The sequence below is a fragment of the Schistocerca serialis genome, chromosome 6 (assembly GCF_023864345.2).
Source record: "Schistocerca serialis cubense isolate TAMUIC-IGC-003099 chromosome 6, iqSchSeri2.2, whole genome shotgun sequence".
In the NCBI taxonomy this organism is placed as follows: Eukaryota; Metazoa; Arthropoda; class Insecta; order Orthoptera; family Acrididae; genus Schistocerca; species Schistocerca serialis.
Genome location: NC_064643.1, coordinates 753,852,816 through 753,872,367, shown reverse-complemented (window position 1 = coordinate 753,872,367; position 19,552 = coordinate 753,852,816). Strand labels below are relative to the sequence as shown.

The 19,552-nt window shown below is 47.3% G+C and overlaps 1 protein-coding gene across 1 annotated transcript in view; it reads left to right on the top strand.

Annotated features, from left to right (window-relative positions):
- LOC126483783 (tensin) overlaps positions 1–19,552 on the top strand; it is a 512,889-nt gene that overhangs the window by 37,259 nt on the left and 456,078 nt on the right. Inside the window, exon 2 of the mRNA XM_050106942.1 lies at positions 16,337–16,509. Coding sequence (XP_049962899.1) covers positions 16,337–16,509 — 173 coding nt within the window. The remainder of the gene's footprint in view (positions 1–16,336; positions 16,510–19,552) is intronic.

The following is a 19,552-nucleotide window of genomic DNA, read 5'->3' as shown; positions in this document are numbered from 1 at the left end:
CAAACCAAAAATGGGGAGTCACATTACAATATAAAGACAAACATAGTTTATATATCATACCACGTCCCGCCAAAATTCAGCGCATTTAACTGCCATTGCCGTAGCGTTTGCCAGATCATCTTTCCTACACACTTCCCCCATGTTGCTGCATTCCAGGAGGTGGTCCATTGTTTGGGTGTGTCCGCACTGGCACGTGTCCGTCCCGTCTCGGTATCCCCATTTACACATGTTTACGTTGCATCTGCCCACCCCAGTTCGTAGGCGGTTGAGGGTTCCCCATAATGGCCACTTTAGTTCATTTCCAGAGGCCAATTGTTCGTTGGGTGAGATTAGAGGTGCCTGGTCTCCCGTAGGCAGTGTTGCTTGCCATTTTGACAATCTGGCCTTTTGTTCTGAGGTTTCGAGCGGTTGAACTGAGGTGAGGAAACTCCGTCTCGGTTTTAGACGTGTGTGTGTGGAGGGTTTTGTCCGAAGGGAGGATGGCGCTGGTCGCGCAGCTGCTTGAGGCGCTCTGCTTCGCTTGCTACAGCTCGTCTGATGTTGGGTGGAGCTATGCCACTAAGCAAATAAGCCGGCCGGAGTGGCCGTGCGGTTATAGGCGCTACAGTCTGGAGCCGAGCGAGGTTCGAATCCTGCCTCGGGCATGGATGTATGTGATGTCCTTAGGTTAGTTAGGTCTAAGTTCTAGGCGACTGATGACCTCAGAAGTTGAGTCGCATAGTGCTCAGAGCCATTTGAACTAAGCAAATAAAGTTGGCTAACCGGGGTGGGTCTTAGGCATCCCGTGATTACGCGACAGGCATCGTTCAGCAGAGGATCCACTCGTTTCGCATGCGCTGATCTTTCCCAAACTGGGGCAGCGTATTCAGCAACCGAGTAGCAGAGTGCAAGTGCCGACGTACGTAAAGTATGTGGGTCGGCACCCCATTTTGTGGAGGTGAGCTTACACAGGAGGTTGTTTCTTGTTGATAGTTTGCCCCTGACCTTGTCCGCATGATATCTGTAAGTAAGTGTGCGATCAAGGGTGACGCCTAAATAACAAGGAGTGCTGCTGAACGCAATCCGTTGGTTGTTCCACGTGATGTTTAGGGTATGTTTGGCGTCTCGGTTTCGAAGATGGAACAGGCAGGATAATGTTTTTGCTGCGTTCGGGCGTAGGCAGTTGGCTTCGTAGTATGGCGTTAGACCGTTGAGGGCATTCGTAAGGCTAATTTCTATGTCGTTAAAGTTCCGACCCTGCACGGCTATTGCAAGATCGTCCGCGTAAGCAAAGCTCCTAGTCCCTGGTGCAACTGGTTGATCATTCACATATATGTTGAAAAGAGTGGGTGCGAGGACACTGCCTTGGGGTAGTCCATTTTTCTGGATAAGCCGATGGCGTATCCAGAAAAATGAACTACCCTAAATCTGTTAATTTCCGTCGTGCGGACTTAAACACATCGGAGACCTTTTCGAGTGAATCGCCTGAGTAGAAACGAGAGCACTGCCAATGCACTGCCCTATTACACCTTGTGTAGGCAATTTGCGATACTGGCGTCATCTGTATTCACACCTCAGTCTAAGCCAGTTATCTCTTCCATGCGGCGAAATTTTTCTCCAACTTCTCATAGGGCCCAGTTTGCGCGTTTAATGCGCACGTTTCTGGACGTTGTCCTCGGGTTACCATCGACGAGGAGGGAATTACACGCGAGCAACGGCACACGCGGTGCGCGTGTGCGCGGTATTTATACCGGTGACGCCGAGCGTAACTCGTCACCTGGCTGGAAGCGACGCCCGGACCGGTACCCGCCCGGCCTTGGCTGCGGCAGGGCAGACCCGGCAGCCAGCGCCGGGGAGCGGTTCGCACTCTCTTATAATGGAATCCAGCACAATGGGCTTTTAGACTTAACAGGGCTGGCGACGCCCGTCGGCGGAGCGGCCGCGGTTAGGATTTACGCGACGCGTCGCCTCTGCGTCTTCCGCACGAGCTACGGCGCCGTCGCCGCCGTTATACGCGAAGGGGGAAGGCGCCCGCTGCGTGCACGTCTTTATTTTCTACTTTTCCTGTCGTTCCACGCAGCGAGCGCAGTATTATACACTACTGGCCATTAAAATTGCTACACCACGAACATGACGTGCTACAGACGCGAAATTTAACCGTCAGGAAGAAGATACTGTGATATGCAAATGATTAGCTTTTCAGGGCATTGACGCAAGGTTGGCGCCAGTGGCGACACCTACAGTGTGCTGACATGTGAAAGTTTCCAACCGATTTCTAGTACACAAACAGCAGTTGACCGGCGTTGCCTAGTGAAACGTTGTTGTGATGCCTCGTGTAAGGAGGAGAAATGCGTACCATCACGTTTCCGACTTTGATAAAGGTCGGATTGTAGCCTATCGCGATTGCGGTTTATCGTATCGCGACATTGATGCTCGCCTTGGTCGAGATCCAATGACTGTTAGCAGAATATGGAATCAGTGGGATCACGAGGGTAATACGGAACGCCGTGCTGGATCCCAACGGCCTCGTATCACTAGCAGTCGAGATGACAGGCATCTTATCCGCATGGCTGTAACGGACCGTGCAGCCACGTCTCGATCTCTGAGTCAACAGATGGGAAAGTTTGCAAGACAACAACCATCTCCACGAACAGTTCGACGACGTTTGCAGCAGCATGGACTATCAGCTCGGAGACCATGGCTGCGGTTACCCTTGACGCTGCATCACAGACAGGAGCGCCTGCGATGGTGTACTCAACGACGAAGCTGGGTCCACCAATGGCAAAACGTCATTTTTTCGGGCGAATCCAGGTTCTGTTTACAGCATCATGATGGTCGCATCCGTGTTTGGCGACATCGCGGTGAACGCACATTGGAAGCGTGTATTCGTCATCGCCATACTGGCGTATCACCCGGCGTGATGGTACGGCCTGCCATTGGTTACACGTCTCGGTCACCTCTTGTTCGCATTGACGACACTTTGAATCGTGGACGTTACATTTCAGATGTGTTGCGACCCGTGGCTCTATCCTTCATTCGATCCCTGCGAAACCCCACATTTCAGCAGGATAATGCACGACCGCATGTTGCAGGTCCTGTACGGACCTTTCTGGATACAGAAAATGTTCGATTGCTGCCCTGGCCAGCACGTTCTCCAGATCTCTCACCAATTGGAAACGTCTGGTCAAAGGTGACCGAGCAACTGACTAGTCGCAGTACGCCAGACACTACTCTTGATGAAGTGGTATCGTGTTGAAGCTGCATGGGCAGCTGTACCTGTACACGCCGTCCAAGCTCTGTTTGACTCAATGCCCAGGCGTATCAAGGCCGTTATTACGGACAGAGGTGGTTGTTCTTGGTACTGATTTCTCAGGATCTATTCACCTAAATTGCGTGAAAATGTAATCACATGTCAGTTCTGGTATAATTTATTCAATGAATACCCGTTTATGATTGGCATTTCTTCTTGGCGTAGCACTTTTAATGGCCAGTAATGTGTTTCATAAAGACGCAGCAGAAATTCATAAAAGAATGTGATCACAATGTAGGTTTGGCTAGAAGTCTCCGTCCGTCTCTTGGCTGCAAGCTGCAAAAATAAATACACTATACGCCCTAGTACAAGGAGTTCTAGGAACCTCGTAAAATTTTTGAATAATTGAGCGTTAGTTATACGCATATTTTATGTTTTCATATGTGGACTTCAAATGTTAAGAGAACTCTCCGAAACACTCCAAACTATGAGACCAAAATACACTGAAGAGCTAAAGAAACAGGTATACCTGCCTAATATCGTGTAGGCTCCCCACGAGTACGCATAAGTGCCGGAACACGACGTTCCATGGACTCGACTAATGTACGAAGTAGTGCTGGAGGCAATTGACACAATGAATCCTGCAGGGTTGCCCATAGGTCCGTAAGAGTACGAGGGGGTGCAAATCTCTTCTGAACAGCACGTTGCAAGGCATCCCAGATATGTTCAATACTGTTCATGTGTGGGGAGTTTGGTGGCCAGTGGAAGTGTTTAAACTCCGAAGAGTGTTCCTGGAGCCACTCTGTAGTAATTCCGGACGTGTGAGATGTTGCACTGTCCTGCTGGAATTGCCCAAGTCCGTCCGAATGCACAATGGACATGAATGGATGCAGGTGATCAGACAGGATGCTTACGTATATGTCATCTGTCAGAGTCGTATATAGGCGTTTCAGGGGTCCCGCATCACTCCAGCCGCACACGCCCCACACCATTACAGAGCCTCCACCAGTTTGAACAGTTCCCTCGTGACATGCAAGGTCCATGAATGGCTGTGGGCACTATGGGCTTAACATCTGAGGACATCAGTCCCCTATAACTTAGAACTACTTAAACCTAACTAACCTAAGGACGTCACACACATCCATACCCGAGGGAGGATTCGAACCTGCGACCGTAGCAAAAAAAAAAAAAAAAAAAAAAAAAAAAAAAATGTTCAAATGTGTGGGACTTAACTGCTAAGGTCATCAATCCCTAAGCTTACACACTACTTAACCTAAATTATCCTAAGGACAAACACAGACACTCATGCCCGAGGGAGGAATCGAACCTCCGCCGGGACCAGCCGCACAGTCCATGACTGCAGCGCCCCTGACCGCTCAGCTAATCCCGCGCGGCGACCGCAGCAGTCGCGCGGTTCCGGACTGAAGCGCCTAGAACCGCTCGTCCACAAGGGTCCATGAATTCATGAGTTTGTCTCCACACTCCTATACGTCCATTTGTTCGCCACAATTTGAAAAGAGACTCGTCTGCCCAGGCAACACATTTAGAATCATCAGCAGTTCAATGTCGGTGTTGACGGTGTCAGGTGAGCGTAAAGCTATGTGTCGTGCAGTCATCAAGTTACACGAGTGGGCCTTCAGCTCCGAAAGCCCATATCGATGATGTTTCGTTGGATGGTTCCCACGCTCACAGTTGTTGATGGACCAGCATTGAAATCTGCAGCAGTTTGCGGAAGGGTTGCACTTCTGTCACATTGAACGATTCTCTTAAGTCGTTGTTCGTCCCGTTCTTGCAGGATCTTGTTTCCTTCCGTAGCGATATTGGAGATTTGGTGTTTTATCGGATTTCTGATATTCACGGTACATTCGTGAAATGGTCGTACGCAAAATTCTCCACTTCATCGCTACCCCGGAGGTGCTGTGTCCCATAGCTCTTGCGCTGACTATAACACCACGTTCAAACTCACTTAAATCTTGTGAACATGCCATTGTAGCAGCAGTAACGAATCTGACAACTGCGCGTCACTCGTTTTATGTCTGCGTTGCCGGCCGCAGTGCAGTATTCTGCCTGTTTTCATATCTCTGTATTTGAACACGCATACGTATACCAATTTCTTTGGAGCTCCTGTGTGTGTTACGTAAAAAGCTGAATAGTTACTCATAAAAGAACACGATAATAATGGAGGTTTGCGCACTTAGAAAAACAAAAACAGTCTACACCCGTTTACTAGGAGTTCCATGGACTCCCCAAAAATTTCGAATACTTGAGCGTTCGTTTTATGCATATTTTATGTTTTCATGTATGGAGTTAAGGTGTAGAGGGAACTGTCCGAGACTCTCCAAACTATGAGACAAAATTATAAACGTTATGTAAATTGAAGGAGGAGAAGAGAGAGAGGCAAGGAAAGGGAAGGAACCAATGATTTCAGCTGCATCGGGACTTCATGCGGAATCAGCGCCGCAGAGTGAAAATGTGTGCTGCACCGGGACCCGAACTCGAGATTTTCTATTTACTAGGCACTTGTGTTGACCACTTTGCCACGCGTGCAGTGTGTTTATCGCTAGCGCCACCTATCCGCACTCCCCTTATGTGTGGCCTCCATCATCGCTAATTTAAGATTTTTTTTTAGATTTCCTGTGGAGGTCGAAACGTAAATGTACTCCTGCATTGAAGGCTATGGATTCATTGCCCATCGAGGCGAGTCATATGAATGCGTGTCTGTTCTTTCGGACTCGTCCGGAAGGACAGACACCACGCATTCACATAACTGATTCGCCTCAAGGGGAAGTGGATTGACAACCTTCAATGCAGATGCCTATTTACGTTCGACTTCCACCAGAAATCTAAAATTAGCGAGTATGAAGGACATTTATGCATGGGGGACTGCGGATAGTTGGCGCTAGGTGGAAATGGCCGTGAGGAGTGCGGAAATAGTCGGCGAAATTGCGATAAATACTGTGTCTGGGTGGCGCAGTGGATAACGCAGCTGCCTATTACGTAGAAGATCCCGGGTTCGAGTCCCGGTGTGGCGTAAGTTTTACCTCGTTGCCGCTGATTCAACAGTAAGTCTCGATGCAGCTGATATCATTAGTTGGGGTTGGGTTGGGTTGTTTCGGGGAGGAGACCAGACAGCGAGGTCATCGGTCTCATCGGATTAGGGAAGGACAGGGAAGGAAGTCGGCCGTGCCGTTTGAAAGGAACCATCCCGGCATTTGCCTGGAGCGATTTAGTGAAATCACGGAAAACCTAAATCAGGATGGCCGGACGCGGGATTGAACCGTCGTCCTCCCGAATGCGAGTCCATTGTGCTATCCACTGCGCCACCTCACTCCGTGATATCATTAGTGCCTTCACTTTGTTTCCTTTCTCCCTCCTCCAACTTCAGTTTACATTCTAAGCATCACAGCAGTGGATCCCGCGTGGTGTCTGTTCTTTCAGACATGTCTGAAAGAACAGACACCATTCATTCACAAAACTATAAAAGCATCCTCAACGTATCGCAATGCTGGTTTTAAAAAAAGGTGGGGACAAGCGCTCGCTTCTGAAAATCGTCCTAAAAACATTGGCCACGACGGGAAACAAAGGACTACCCATAGCACCACCGTCGGATGGTTTGTAAAACTCGTTGTTAAATAAAAAAATACGGCGCGCGGGGTAGCCGTGCTGTCTGTGGCGCCTTGCCACGGTTCGCGCTGCCCCCCCCGTCGTAAGTTCGAGTCCTCCCTAGGGCAGGGGTGTGTATGTTGTCGTTAGTGTAAGTTGGTTTAAGTTAGATGAAGCAGTGTGTTAGCTTAGCGACCGCTGACCTTAGAAGTTTGGTCCCATAGGAACTTACCACCAAATTAAACCACAAATAAAAAATACGTCGAGGAGAGAGTGTGTTCCAATAACGCTGTAATATCACCCCCAAACCTATCGCCGACGAGACGTAGTCATTCCATCAGTGGAACGTTTGAAGAAAGTGGAAGTTCTTTTCTTTTCCATCACTCAGGTAGTAGGATCCTTGTCGATCTTGCGGTACGTTGGGTCACACAATAAAACATGGATCTTTTTATAGTCCTCCTATCGCATGATCACAGTACTATTATCTTTCTCCGTCGTGAGTGCTGCCGTATCAACGTCCGCTCGTATGTTACAGATGGCTGCCCTCTCCATAGGCAAATGAAAATAGTATTTCCGCCGCTTATTTTCCCAGCGCTCTTCTCCGCTCCTCCTCCTTCCTTTGGGGCTGTAGTCATAGCCTCTCCTTGAGCCATACGTAGTAGATGATGACGCCTTCGCTGTCCGTGCTGCTGGAAGTTTTCTATTGTTCCCAGAACGCGGAGCTTCTCTCTCATCTCACTCTTCCTCTTATCCTGCCAAAGGTCTTAGAAGTTTCACTTCTGCCGCTCCCTTCTCTGTAATATTTTTGTCGTTAATGTTCATAATTGAGATCCACAGAATAGTAAAGGTACAGAATTAGAGCAATGTCTCTTTCCTGTTTTTGGTCAGCAGCAGTCACTTAACTCTACCTAACTTATTTAAGTACTTTTGTAATTTCTTTTCAGTATCATTATGACACGCGTAAGAGACGTCACAGACCAGGTAGTTGAACACATGGACTTGTTCCAGTATGTTGTTCTCAGTTATAGTTTTGGCTCTAAGATGTTCTTGCCTACAAAAGTCCATAACGTTATTTCTATACATCTCGGTGGGTACGAATCTTCAATTTTTTGTTATCATTAATTGAAAATTTCATTCATATACATGTTAAGTAGCGTGGGCGATAAAGGACACCCTTGTCTCACTCCTTTTGCTATTCTTCTTGTTCTTCTGCTAGTAATTAATGTTTTACTTATTTTTACGTGTCAACAAAAAGCACATACAAGTTGGCGAACACAAATAAGAAAACTTCAATTCTATTTCGTAAAGAAGTCAGTGAATTTTTCTTGTCATCACCTGTAAGCTTGGGTAAACAAATTTTCTGTTGTGGCCAACTTCGAAAATACATTATCGCCTACTTCCGATCTAAGGATGTACTTGGTGACGTTTCCTCTTTCCAAGTCAACTATGAAATCGGCTCTACTTCTTCTGCCTCCCTCTTCCTCAACTTCTGTTTCTTCATCGTCTTCATTCTGTCCCCAGAAGCAGTGACATTTCAGTGTCAGTCCGGCCACTGCAGACTTTCACATGATTGCCAAAATGTACGAAATCATCAGATGTCACATTTTGTCCAACGTGAGGAAGAAGGGCCTAGGTTTGTAAACCCGAGACCATTCGTCCGCTCTCCTGTTGTTAGGGCTGAGTCTGTGACTTATTGATGAACGCGCATTTCTTGAAATAGTTCGAAATCGCCGTCGTTGTCAGGGTAATAATGGTCCATGCTTTGTGTTCGTAAGTACCCCTCGCGATTCAGAAGGTGGCTGCGCAAAAACTGTGAGACTAACAGGAAAAAGACACACATCTGTGGACACAGCATCTCGCCAAGTTTTTAACTCAGATTACAGATGGTCAGTACGAGCACCGTTGGGACGCGGCAAACGTTAGTACTTGCGTGCAGTTTATTTGACGTGAACTGCCCGGAAAGGCGCGACAGCAGCCCGCTTTGTGGGTCTGTTCATTGGGTTGCCTATCGGCAGGCGTAAACTAATTCGATGCGACAATACACATGGGAAACGAAACTGGTTATTTATGACTACGACCTTAATTAAAATAAAAAGCTAAACTCCGCCCGAAAAGGTCATGAAGGCCCAACGCTACCGACCGGCCGCCGCGTCATCCTCAGCCGAAGGCGTCACTGGATGCGAATATGGAGGGCCATGTGGTCAGTACACGGTTGTCCCGGCCGTATGTCACTTTACGAGACCGGAGCCGCTACTTCTCAACCAAGGAGGTCCTCAGTTTGTCTCGCTGTGAAAAGATACTGGTTGTGGAAAGGTTACACATGTTGTTGTTGTTGTTGTTGTGGTCTCCAGTCCTGAGACTGGTTTGATGCAGCTCTCCATGCTACTCTATCCTGTGCAAGCTGCTTCATCTCCCAGTACGTACTGCAGCCTACATCCTTCTGAATTTACTTAGTGTATTCATCTCGTGGTCTCCCTCTACGATTTTTACCCTCCACGCTGCCCTCCAATACTAAATTGGTGATCCCTTGATGTCTCAGAACATGTCCTACCAACCGATCCCTTGTTCTAGTCAAGTTGTGCCACAAACTCCTCTTCTCCCCAATTCCATTCAATACCTCCTCATTAGTTATGTGATCTACCCATCTAATCTTCAGCATTCTTCTGTAGCACCACATTTCGAAAGCATATAGCCTCCGAAAGTTTCGTTTTGCTCGCTGCACTGTCTCAGCCGTTTTAGTAAAAGCGTTTTTCAAGACGCAGGAAATCGCCTTTCCAATTCCGCTTCATCCCATGGTATGTTATTTTGTCAGCAATCTGATTTTTCCGCTTCGATATTGCCGACAGCTTACCAGGTGTATGAGAAAAGTAATGAGACTGACAACACTGTGAGCGACCTGGCAACGCTGTGTTGTTCTGCTTGTGTAGACAGGTGGGTTCATCCCTTCCAGATGCTCACTCCCAGTTTCAGCTTCGTACAGTTATCAGAATATTTTTGAGAGCGCTATCAGTGAGGTTGTGTTTTTCTTGGGTGTTACGAAAATGGAACAGCGGAATTTAGAGCAACGGTATATCATGAAGTTCTGTGTTACACTTGGGTAATGAGTGAGTGTGGCGTATAAGAATTTGAAACATGCCTATGGGCCGCATTCCTTATCAAGAGCTCAAGTCTTTCGCTGGCAAAAATCGTTTTTGGAAGGGCGAAAACAACCTGAAGATGAACCTCGCTCAGGGAGACCTTCATCTTCAAAAATTCGCTATTTTGACTATAGGGGTATCGTGCATAAAGAAATTGTTCCTCCGGGACAAATTGTCAACCAAGTGTTTTAAAAGGCTGTCCTAAAAAAAGCTCAGGATAAGGGTGAACCGATTCAGACCGGACAATGCAGACAAGTGGATGGTGCATTATGACAACGCCCCATGTCACACGGTCACTTCCATAACGGAATTTTTTACCTCAAAAGGCATTCCTGTTGTTTCACAGCCCCCTAATCACCTGATCTGAGTCCTTGTGTTTTTCCTTTCCCGAAATTAAAAACTGTTTTAAAAGGACGTCATTTTGGGAGTCTGGAGAATATTCAAAAGAATGTGACAGGCATGGTAAGGTCCTACCATTTGAAGCTTTTCAGCGTTGCTACCAAGTCTGGTAAGCCAGCTGCTGTGACCGAGCAATTCTAGACTCTGCAGTATGGAACCGCGCGACCGCTACGGTCGCAGGTGCGAATCCTGCCTCGGGCATGGATGTGTGTGATGTCCTTAGGTTAGTTAGGTTTAAGTAGTTCTACGTCCTAGGGGACTGATGGCCTCAGATGTTAAGTCCCATAGTGCTCAGAGCCATTTGAGGCAGATCTGGTGACACCGACTCAACCAGTGTATAGCTGTCGAAAGGAACTGCTCATAAGAGGACAATATTGTTGTTTGAAAAAAAAAAATTGCTAGATAAAAAATCAGTCTTATTACTTTTCTCTCACACGTCGTATATGATGGAATTCCGCAAGTTTTCACTACATCGCTCATTTTGCCACTCAGTATTTCACGGCCTCAATAACCAGCTTCTTTGATGCGGGAGTTAAAACAGTTGTACGTCTGCGAAGTGATTTTACAACTGATTTATGTCGTGTAGTGCGTCATAGAGTGTTGCATACACAAAGCACCGTGGTGAAGAGTTGAATGGCGCAACAACTACTGAAACAATTCGAATTACCGGGTGTTAGAGAGCCGCACACTTCGAATTATACAATTTTGGAGCTCCGGTGTGTAATGCTGACTCAAGATTAATCACGCCGAAGGGACAGAGTACAACAAACGCTTTATTTAGCGCAATGCATTACACAAAACAGTACGCGGCCTCGCACTACAATGTCCAAGACTGCACTCTCATGTCAGAGGGAGTCTGCCTCAAAGTTCTCGCTGGTCAGCACACACTGTCTGCGGACACACTATCACTGCCAGTCGCATCGATTTAGCAAGTGTACTGAAACTACAGGATTTCTTCGATTTATCAAGCTATTTTATTTGTTTCAGGGGACAGTTAACTTAGTTCGATAAATCGAGATTCAATTTAGAGTCGACTGTAAGTACATCGCATACATGCTTTGAAGCTAATGAAAAGCGCTCTTGTCAGTAATGCATATACAGGGTGGTCCATTGATAGTGACCGGGCCAAATATCTCACGAAATAAGCATCAAACGAAAAAACTGCAATGAACGAAATTCGTCTAGCTTGAAGGGGGAAACCAGATGGCGCTATGGTTGGCCCGCTAGATGGCGCTGCCATAGATCAAACGGATATCAACTGCTTTTTTAAAAGTAGGAACCCCCATTTTTATTACATATTCGTGTAGTACGTAAAGAAATAGGAATGTTTTAGTTGGACCACTTATTTCGCTTTGTGATAGATGGCGCTGTAATAGTCACAAACCTATAAGTACGTCGTATCACGTAACATTCCGCCAGGCCGGCCGGTGTGGCCGAGCGGTTCTAGGCGCTTCAGTCTGGAACCGCGCGACCGCTACGGTCGCAGGTTCGAGTCCTGCCTCGGGCGTGGATGTGTGTGATGTCCTTAGGTTAGTTAGGTTTAAGTAGTTCTAAGTTCTAGGGGACTGATGACCTCAGATGTGATGGTAAGTCCCATAGTGGTCAGAGCCATTTGAACCACTCCGCCAGTGCGGACGCTGTTTGCTTCGTGACACATTACCCGTGTTAAAATGGACCGTTTACCAATTGCGGAAAAGGTAGATGTCGTGTTGATGTATGGCTATTGTGATCAAAATGCCCAACGGGCGTATGCTATGTATGCTGCTCGGTATCCTGGACGACATCATCCAAGTGTCCGGACCGTTCGCCGAATAGTTACGTTATTTAAGGAAACAGGAAGTGTGCAGCCACATGTGAAACGTCAACCACGACCTGCAACAAACGATGATGCCCAAGTAGGTGTTTCAGCTGCTGTCGTGGCTAATCTGCACATCAGTAGCAGACAAATTGCGCGATAATCGGGAATCTCAAAAACGTCGGTGTTGAGAATGCTACATCAACATCGATTGCATCCGTACCATATTTCTGTGCACCAGGATTTGCGTGGGGACGAGTTTGAACGTCGTGTACATTTCTGCCACTGGGCACAAGAGAAATTACGGGACGATGACAGATTTTTTGCACGCGTTCTATTTAGCGACAAAGCGTCATTCACGAACAGCGATAACGTAAACCGGCATAATATGCACTATTGGGCAACGGAAAATCCACGATCGCTGCGACAAGTGGAACATCAGCGACCTTGGCGGGTTAATGTATGGTGCGGCATTATGGGAGGAAGGATAATTTGCCCCCATTTTATCGATGGCAATCTAAATGGTGCAATGTATGCTGATTTCCTGCGTAATGTTCTACCGATGTTACTACAAGATGTTTCACTGCATGACACAATGGCGATGTACTTCCAACGTGATGGATGTCCGGCACATAGCTCGCATGCGGTCGAAGTGGTATTGAATAGCATATTTCATGACAGGTGGATTGGTCATCGAAGCACCATACCGTGGCCAGCGCGTTCACCGGGTCTGACGTCCCCGGATTTCTTTCTGTGGGAAAGTTGAAGGATATTTGCTATCGTGATCCACCGATAACGCCAACAACATGCGTCAGCGCATTGTCAATGCACGTGCGAACATTACGGAAGGCGAACTACTCGCTGTTCAGAGGAATGTCATTACGCGTATTTCCAAATGCAATGAGGGTGACGGACATCTTTTTGAGCATTTATTGCATTAATGTGGTATTTACAGGTAATCACGCTGTAACAACATGCGTTCTCAGATATTATAAGTTCACAAATGTACATGTATCACATTGGAACTACCGAAATAAAATGTTCAAACGTACCTACGTTCTATATTTTAATTTAAAAAACCTACCTGTTACCAATTGTTCGTCTAAAATTGTGAGCCATATGTTTGTGACTATTACAGCGCCCTCTATCACAAATCGAAAAAAGTGGTCCAACTAAAACTTCATATTTTTTTACGTGCTACACGAATATGTAATAAAAATGGGGGTTCCTATTAAAAAAAACGCAGCTGATATGCGTTTGACCTATGGCGGCATCATCTAGCGGGCAAACCATAGCGCCATCTGGTTTCCCCATTCAAGCCAGACGAGTTTCGTTCTGTGTAGTTTTAGCGTTTGACGCTTATTTCGTGAGATATTTGACCCGATCACGATCGATGGACCACCCTGCATAGATCGGGCGGCAACACATGAATTCTTTTAAAAAATTGAAAATTTCGTTACTTAGAGCGATGGTTTGAATGAATTGACTCACAACGACATGGAACAGCGAGTTGTAGCCCGTTGTGTGTTGTTAGCACAATTCCCAAAAATCGTGGCTCGTTCAAGATTTTAATGAATCTACGATATGTTACATTCCACGCCGGAGGAAAATAGTTGAACTGCATAGCCACATCGTCAGCTTCCGAAAGACCTCCAAAGCAAGATACGCACTCTGCCAACAACACAAAACGCTGAAGGGGAAATTTTTCTCGAAAATATTATTTTTGTGCCCTGTAGACAAATGGTTGAGGGATATTTTACGTTAATTATTGCTGTATTTATTGATTCAAATGGTTCACATGGCTCTGAGCACTATGGGACTTAACATCTGAGGTCATCAGTGCCCTAGAACTTAGAACTACTTAAACCTAACTAACCTAAGGACATCAGACACACCCATGCCCGAGGCAGGATTCGAGCCTGCGAGCGTAGCTGTCGCTCGGTTCCACACTGAAGTGCATAGAACCGCTCGGCCACAACGGCCGGCATTTATTGTTTCATGATATGACATTAAACGTATTGTTTATTACTCTGTTCGCCATTCTATAAATTCATCATTTAACATGGATATTAAGGATTTCAATCAACACCGATGCTTTGCCTCAACACCGCACATCCCCAACAACTACTGAAAGGAATGACTTCCAGTTTCACACGGCTCCCGTTGAGTGTGGTACCAACCTCTGGCGGAAGAAATCACTTACGTAGTGCTGCGAGATGTGGGTGAGGGAGATGAATTTTCCAGATCGCCCGCGGAGACGCGATAGCTGCTCAGTGAGGTGCCGCCACGGCGCTTCTACATCTACATACATGCTCCGCAATCCACCATACGGTGCGTGGCGGAGGGTACCTCGTACAACAACTAGCATCTTCTCTCCCTGTTCCACTCCCAAACAGAACGAGGGTAAAATGACTGCCTATATGCCTCTGTACGAGCCCTAATCTCTCTTATCTTTGTGGTCTTTCCGCGAAATGTATGTTGGCGGCAGTAAAATTGTACTGCAGTCAGCCTCAAATGCTGGGTCTCTAAATTTCCTCAGTAGCGATTCATGAAGAGAATGCCTCCTTTCCTCGAGAGACTCCCACCCGAGTTCCTGAAGCATTTCCGTAACACTCGCGTAATGATCAAACCTACCAGTGACAAATCTAGCAGCCCGCCTCTGAATTGCTTCTATGTCCTCCCTCAATCCGACCTGTTAGGGATCCCAAACGCTCGAGCAGTACTCAAGAATAGGTCGTATTAGTGTTTTATAAGCGGTCTCCTTTACAGATGAACCCCATCTTCCCAAAATTCTACCAATGAACCGAATACGACTATCCGCCTTCCCCCACAACTGCCGTTACATGCTTGTCCCACTTCATATCGCTCTGCAATGTTACGCCCAAATATTTAATCGACGTGACTGTGTCAAGCGCTACACTACTAATGGAGTATTCAGACATTACAGGATTCTTTTTTCCTATTCATCTGCATTAATTTAGATTTATCTATATTTAGAGTTAGCTGCCATTCTTTAGACCAATCACAAATCCTGTCCAAGTCATCTTGTATCCTCCTACAGTCACTCAACGACGACACCTTCCCGTACACCACAGCATCATCAGCAAACAGCCGCACATTGCTATCCACCCTACCCAAAAGATCATTTATGTAGATAGAAAACAACAGCGCACCTACCACACTTCCCTGGGGCACTCCAGATGATACCCTCACCTCCGATGAACACTGACCATCGAGGACAACGTACTGGGTTCTATCGCTTAAGAAGTCTTCGAGCCACTCACATACTTGGGAACCAATCCCATATGCTCGTACCTTAGTTAGGAGTCTGCAGTGGGGCACCGAGACAAACACTTTCAGGAAGTCAAGGAATATGGCATCCGTCTGATACCCTTCATGCATGGTTCGCAAGATATCATGTGAAAAAAGGGCGAGTTGCGTTTCGCAGGAGCGACGCTTTCTAAGGCCGTGCTGATGCATGGACAGCAACTTCTCTGTCTCAAGGAAATTCATTATATTCGAACTGATAATATGTTCGAGAAACCTGCAACAAACCGATGTTAAGAATATTGGTCTGTAATTTTGAGGATCCGTCCTTCTACCCTTCTTATATACAGGCGTCACCTGCGCTTTTTACCAGTCGCTCGGGACTTTACGTTGGGCAAGAGATTCGCGATAAATGCAAGCTAAGTAAGGAGCCAGTGCAGTAGAGTACTCTCTGTAAAACCGAATTGGAATCCCATCAGGGCCTGGCGATTTATTTATTTTCAACCCATTCAGCTGCTTCACAACGCCAGAGATGTCTATCATTATGTCCTCCATACGGGAATCTGTACGAGACTCAAATGGCGGTATGTTTGTACGATCCTCCTGCGTGAAAGATTTCTCAAATGCTAAATTTAAAATTTCAGCCTTCGTTTTGCTGTCTTCCATTGCCGGGCCAGACTGATCAGTGAGTGACTGGATGGAAGCCTTCGACCCGCTTACCGATTTCACGTAAGACCAGAATTTCCTTGCGTTTTCGGCAAGATCTTTTGCTAAGGTATGACGGTGGTAGTGGTTGGATGCTTCGCGCATCGCTTTTTTTACAGCAGCACGAATCTCTGCTAACTTTTGCCTGTCCTCATTCTCCCGATCTTTCTTCCGGCTGACTGTGGGACCTGCGTGTTGCAGGTGTTCAACCTGTCTGAGCCGCGGCGCGCGCTGCGGCAGCACCACGAAAGGGTGAGCAACCTGGGCTGGGCGCCGGGGCTGGCGCCGCCCCTCGAGCGGCTGTGCGCCGTCTGCAAGGACATCGACTCGTGGCTGGGCGGCGGGCCGCACCGCATGGCCGTGCTCCACTCCAGGTAGGCCCGGCCGCGCGCGCGCTGGCTCCACTCTCTTCTGTCACAGGGCGCCCGTCGACGTCGTCACTAGTGACATCTGGAACTTCCAGTTAAATGACTCAGAGTAGTGAAATAACTAGACCAAAGTAAACAGCAGCTGAAGGACACGCGCGTTGTTTCACCTAACGTAGCTAGCAAAATAATAGGTGAAAGGAATATTTATTTAGGCGGGAACATAGTCTATTTAGTTCCACTGCCGGAAAATTAAAATACAACATTGTCAGCGACGAGGTCGTTCTACTGATATGTGAGGTGACAGGTAGGTCATCAATTTAGGAGTATATGATAACAAATTTTTGTATCCCGCCTGGAAGGCGGCGCGTGAGTCCGCTCCTGTAAACTGAAGGGTAGGCGGAATGTAGGAAGTGAGTAGGAGCAGGAAAAGGTAAAGTAATGCGGTACTGCGTATAAGTTAAAACTCTGTTTGGTGTATGAACATGTAGAAACTATAATATTACTTAACTTTGGCTGAGATGAACACGTAGATGCGAAGCCGTACAGGTATCAACGCTAACAGCTACTAGTAGTTGGGCAAACTATCATTGAAGTAACAGAAGTAACAGTGTCTGTAATGGCTGGCCCCCTATGAAGTAAAAACACTGTTGCTACGTCGTCTCCTCGGAATCAAATGGGCTGAATCCGGAGCGACGCTCGTAGAGGTGCACAGCGCCGGCTAGAGAGCGCTGTCGTCGGTGTCGGTGTCGTAGTGCCAACCTCATAACTTGCACCTACGCCGTGGCATCGTAGCTATCGATACCACAAAATTCAGAGCAAATGAAACACAAATCGGTTCTACACGCTCAGCCCGGAATCGCGCGACTGCTACGGTCGCAGGTTCGAATCCTGCCTCGGGCATGGATGTGTGTGATGTCCTTAGGTTAGTTAGGTTTAAGTAGTTCTAAGTTCTAGGGGACTGATGACCTCAGATGTTAAGTCCCATAGTGCTCAGAGCCATTTGAACCATTTTTGAAACACAAATGTCACAATAAAGGGTGCCCCAACAGTCTTATCAATACACTGTGTACCTCCTCAGGCAGCAACGCAGGCGTGTATTCTAATATGCAAACGATGATGTAGGTGCCGGATGGCATCCTGCGATAAATTGTCCCAAGCATCTTCCGCCTTTTGTTGCAATTCGCCAGTGGTTCTTGCAGGCCCTGGAGAACGAGCAAGCTCCTATTTCATCATGTCCCTTACATATTGAGCTGGCGACACGTCTGGAAATCTAATTGGCGAGGGCATTTGTACAACACGAAAAGCACGCTGCGTCGCGGCAGCCTTATGTGGTCGTGCATTGTCGTGCTGAAAAAGCACGCCACCGTCCTGTCGAAGAAATCGCGGTTGAACGGGAGTAACAGCGTATGCAGTGTAGTGGGCACTGCTTACTTTACTCAATATAAACACCAAACGTGACTTCAAGTTGGAACGAACCAACTAACCCCCCCCCCTTTCCCCAAATTCACACCATGACCACTGGAATGGAACCTTTGTCTCATGGACGAACGCACTCTGGAAAAGGCAGTTCACCTGGTCTACGCCGCACACGTGTACATCCATTACTTGCATTCAGGCAGAACCTACCCTCATCGCAGAAGATAACGGTGCGCCATCCCACTCTCCAGTCAGCTCTGACAACACCAGAGTGAGACCCGAGCGAGGTGGCGCACTGGTTAGCGCAGTGGACTCGCATTCGGGAGGACAGCGGTTCAACCCCGCGTCCGGCCATCCTGCTTTAGGTTTTCCGCGATCTCCCTGAATCGCTCCAGTCAATTGCCTGTATGATTCCTTTTGAAGGACACGGCCGACTTCCTTCACCTTCCTTCCGTAATCCGATGAGACTGATGACCTCGCAGTTTGGTCTCTTCCGCCAACAACCCAACCCAGCACCAGGGTTAACATGCTTGTCCGGTTGCCTTGTTAGTGGTAGCCTGGCTAAAGGAATGTGATCTTAGTCCTGGTGCAAGCAGACGGTTCCCGGTCGTTCTTCGTGACACAGCAGGTGCATCATGTGGCCGGATATCGTCCCTGGATGACGGTCGTCGGCCACAGCTGCGCGCACAGTACGTCGATCCTGACTTACGTCTCTGTTACGCGGACGTCCAGAGCGTGACCTGGGGTGGGGGAATGTTCCACGGAACCCTGCTGAAATCGCCAATGTAACATCGAAACACAGTACCCAACATGTCCAGCAGTCCATCCCTACGTCCATCCACCTTCCCGCATGCCCAAAATAAGACCCTTTTCAAATCAGTGAAGTTGTTTACCAAGAGTACATACTAGTCGGAGGGGCTCGGTTGTACCCTAGAACGAATGTTCACCTCTAAACTCAGAACAGTAACTGCCTGCAGAGTCAAAACAGAGTGCCATCTGATCGCCGATGACAATGAGAAATGAATCACTAATACTATAACCTTGTGCCACTGGACTTCCTTGACGGCGTTGCTTTTTTCCGGCAGTGTATTTTCGAAAATAACATTTTTTCCTATCATGTAACAGATGTACTTAAAACGATTCAGTACAAATCATTGCAAATTGAAATGTGTATCAATTTCGGTGAGGGAGCTATAAACGTGAAAAGTTTCGAGGGCGGAGGCAACATGCTGCACATAATTCGCTGTATTCAGATGGACCCTCCGGTGACTGGAACTTCGTTCACGTGAGGTATTCAAACAAAGGCCCATTTTCCTGGATGCACAACATAGTGCGCCTTCTAAACGAGTGGCGGACGAAATGGACGTCACGGTTCTCAGTAACAGTTCACTCGGTAGCCCGCTTTAACACTGTTTGGTTTCCTTTTGGTGAGATAACCAAAGAAGTACGTTTATGTCATCCAACTTAAAACACTGCATGACTTCAAATAGCAAATCGAAGGAGGATGTCGCTCCGTGAGACCAACGACTTCACATATCTTCTTATAGAAATTGGACCGAATTTGTGCATTCGGGTAAATAGGCACTCGTTTGAACACCTCTCTTCAGTGAACATTCCAACACCAAAACATTCA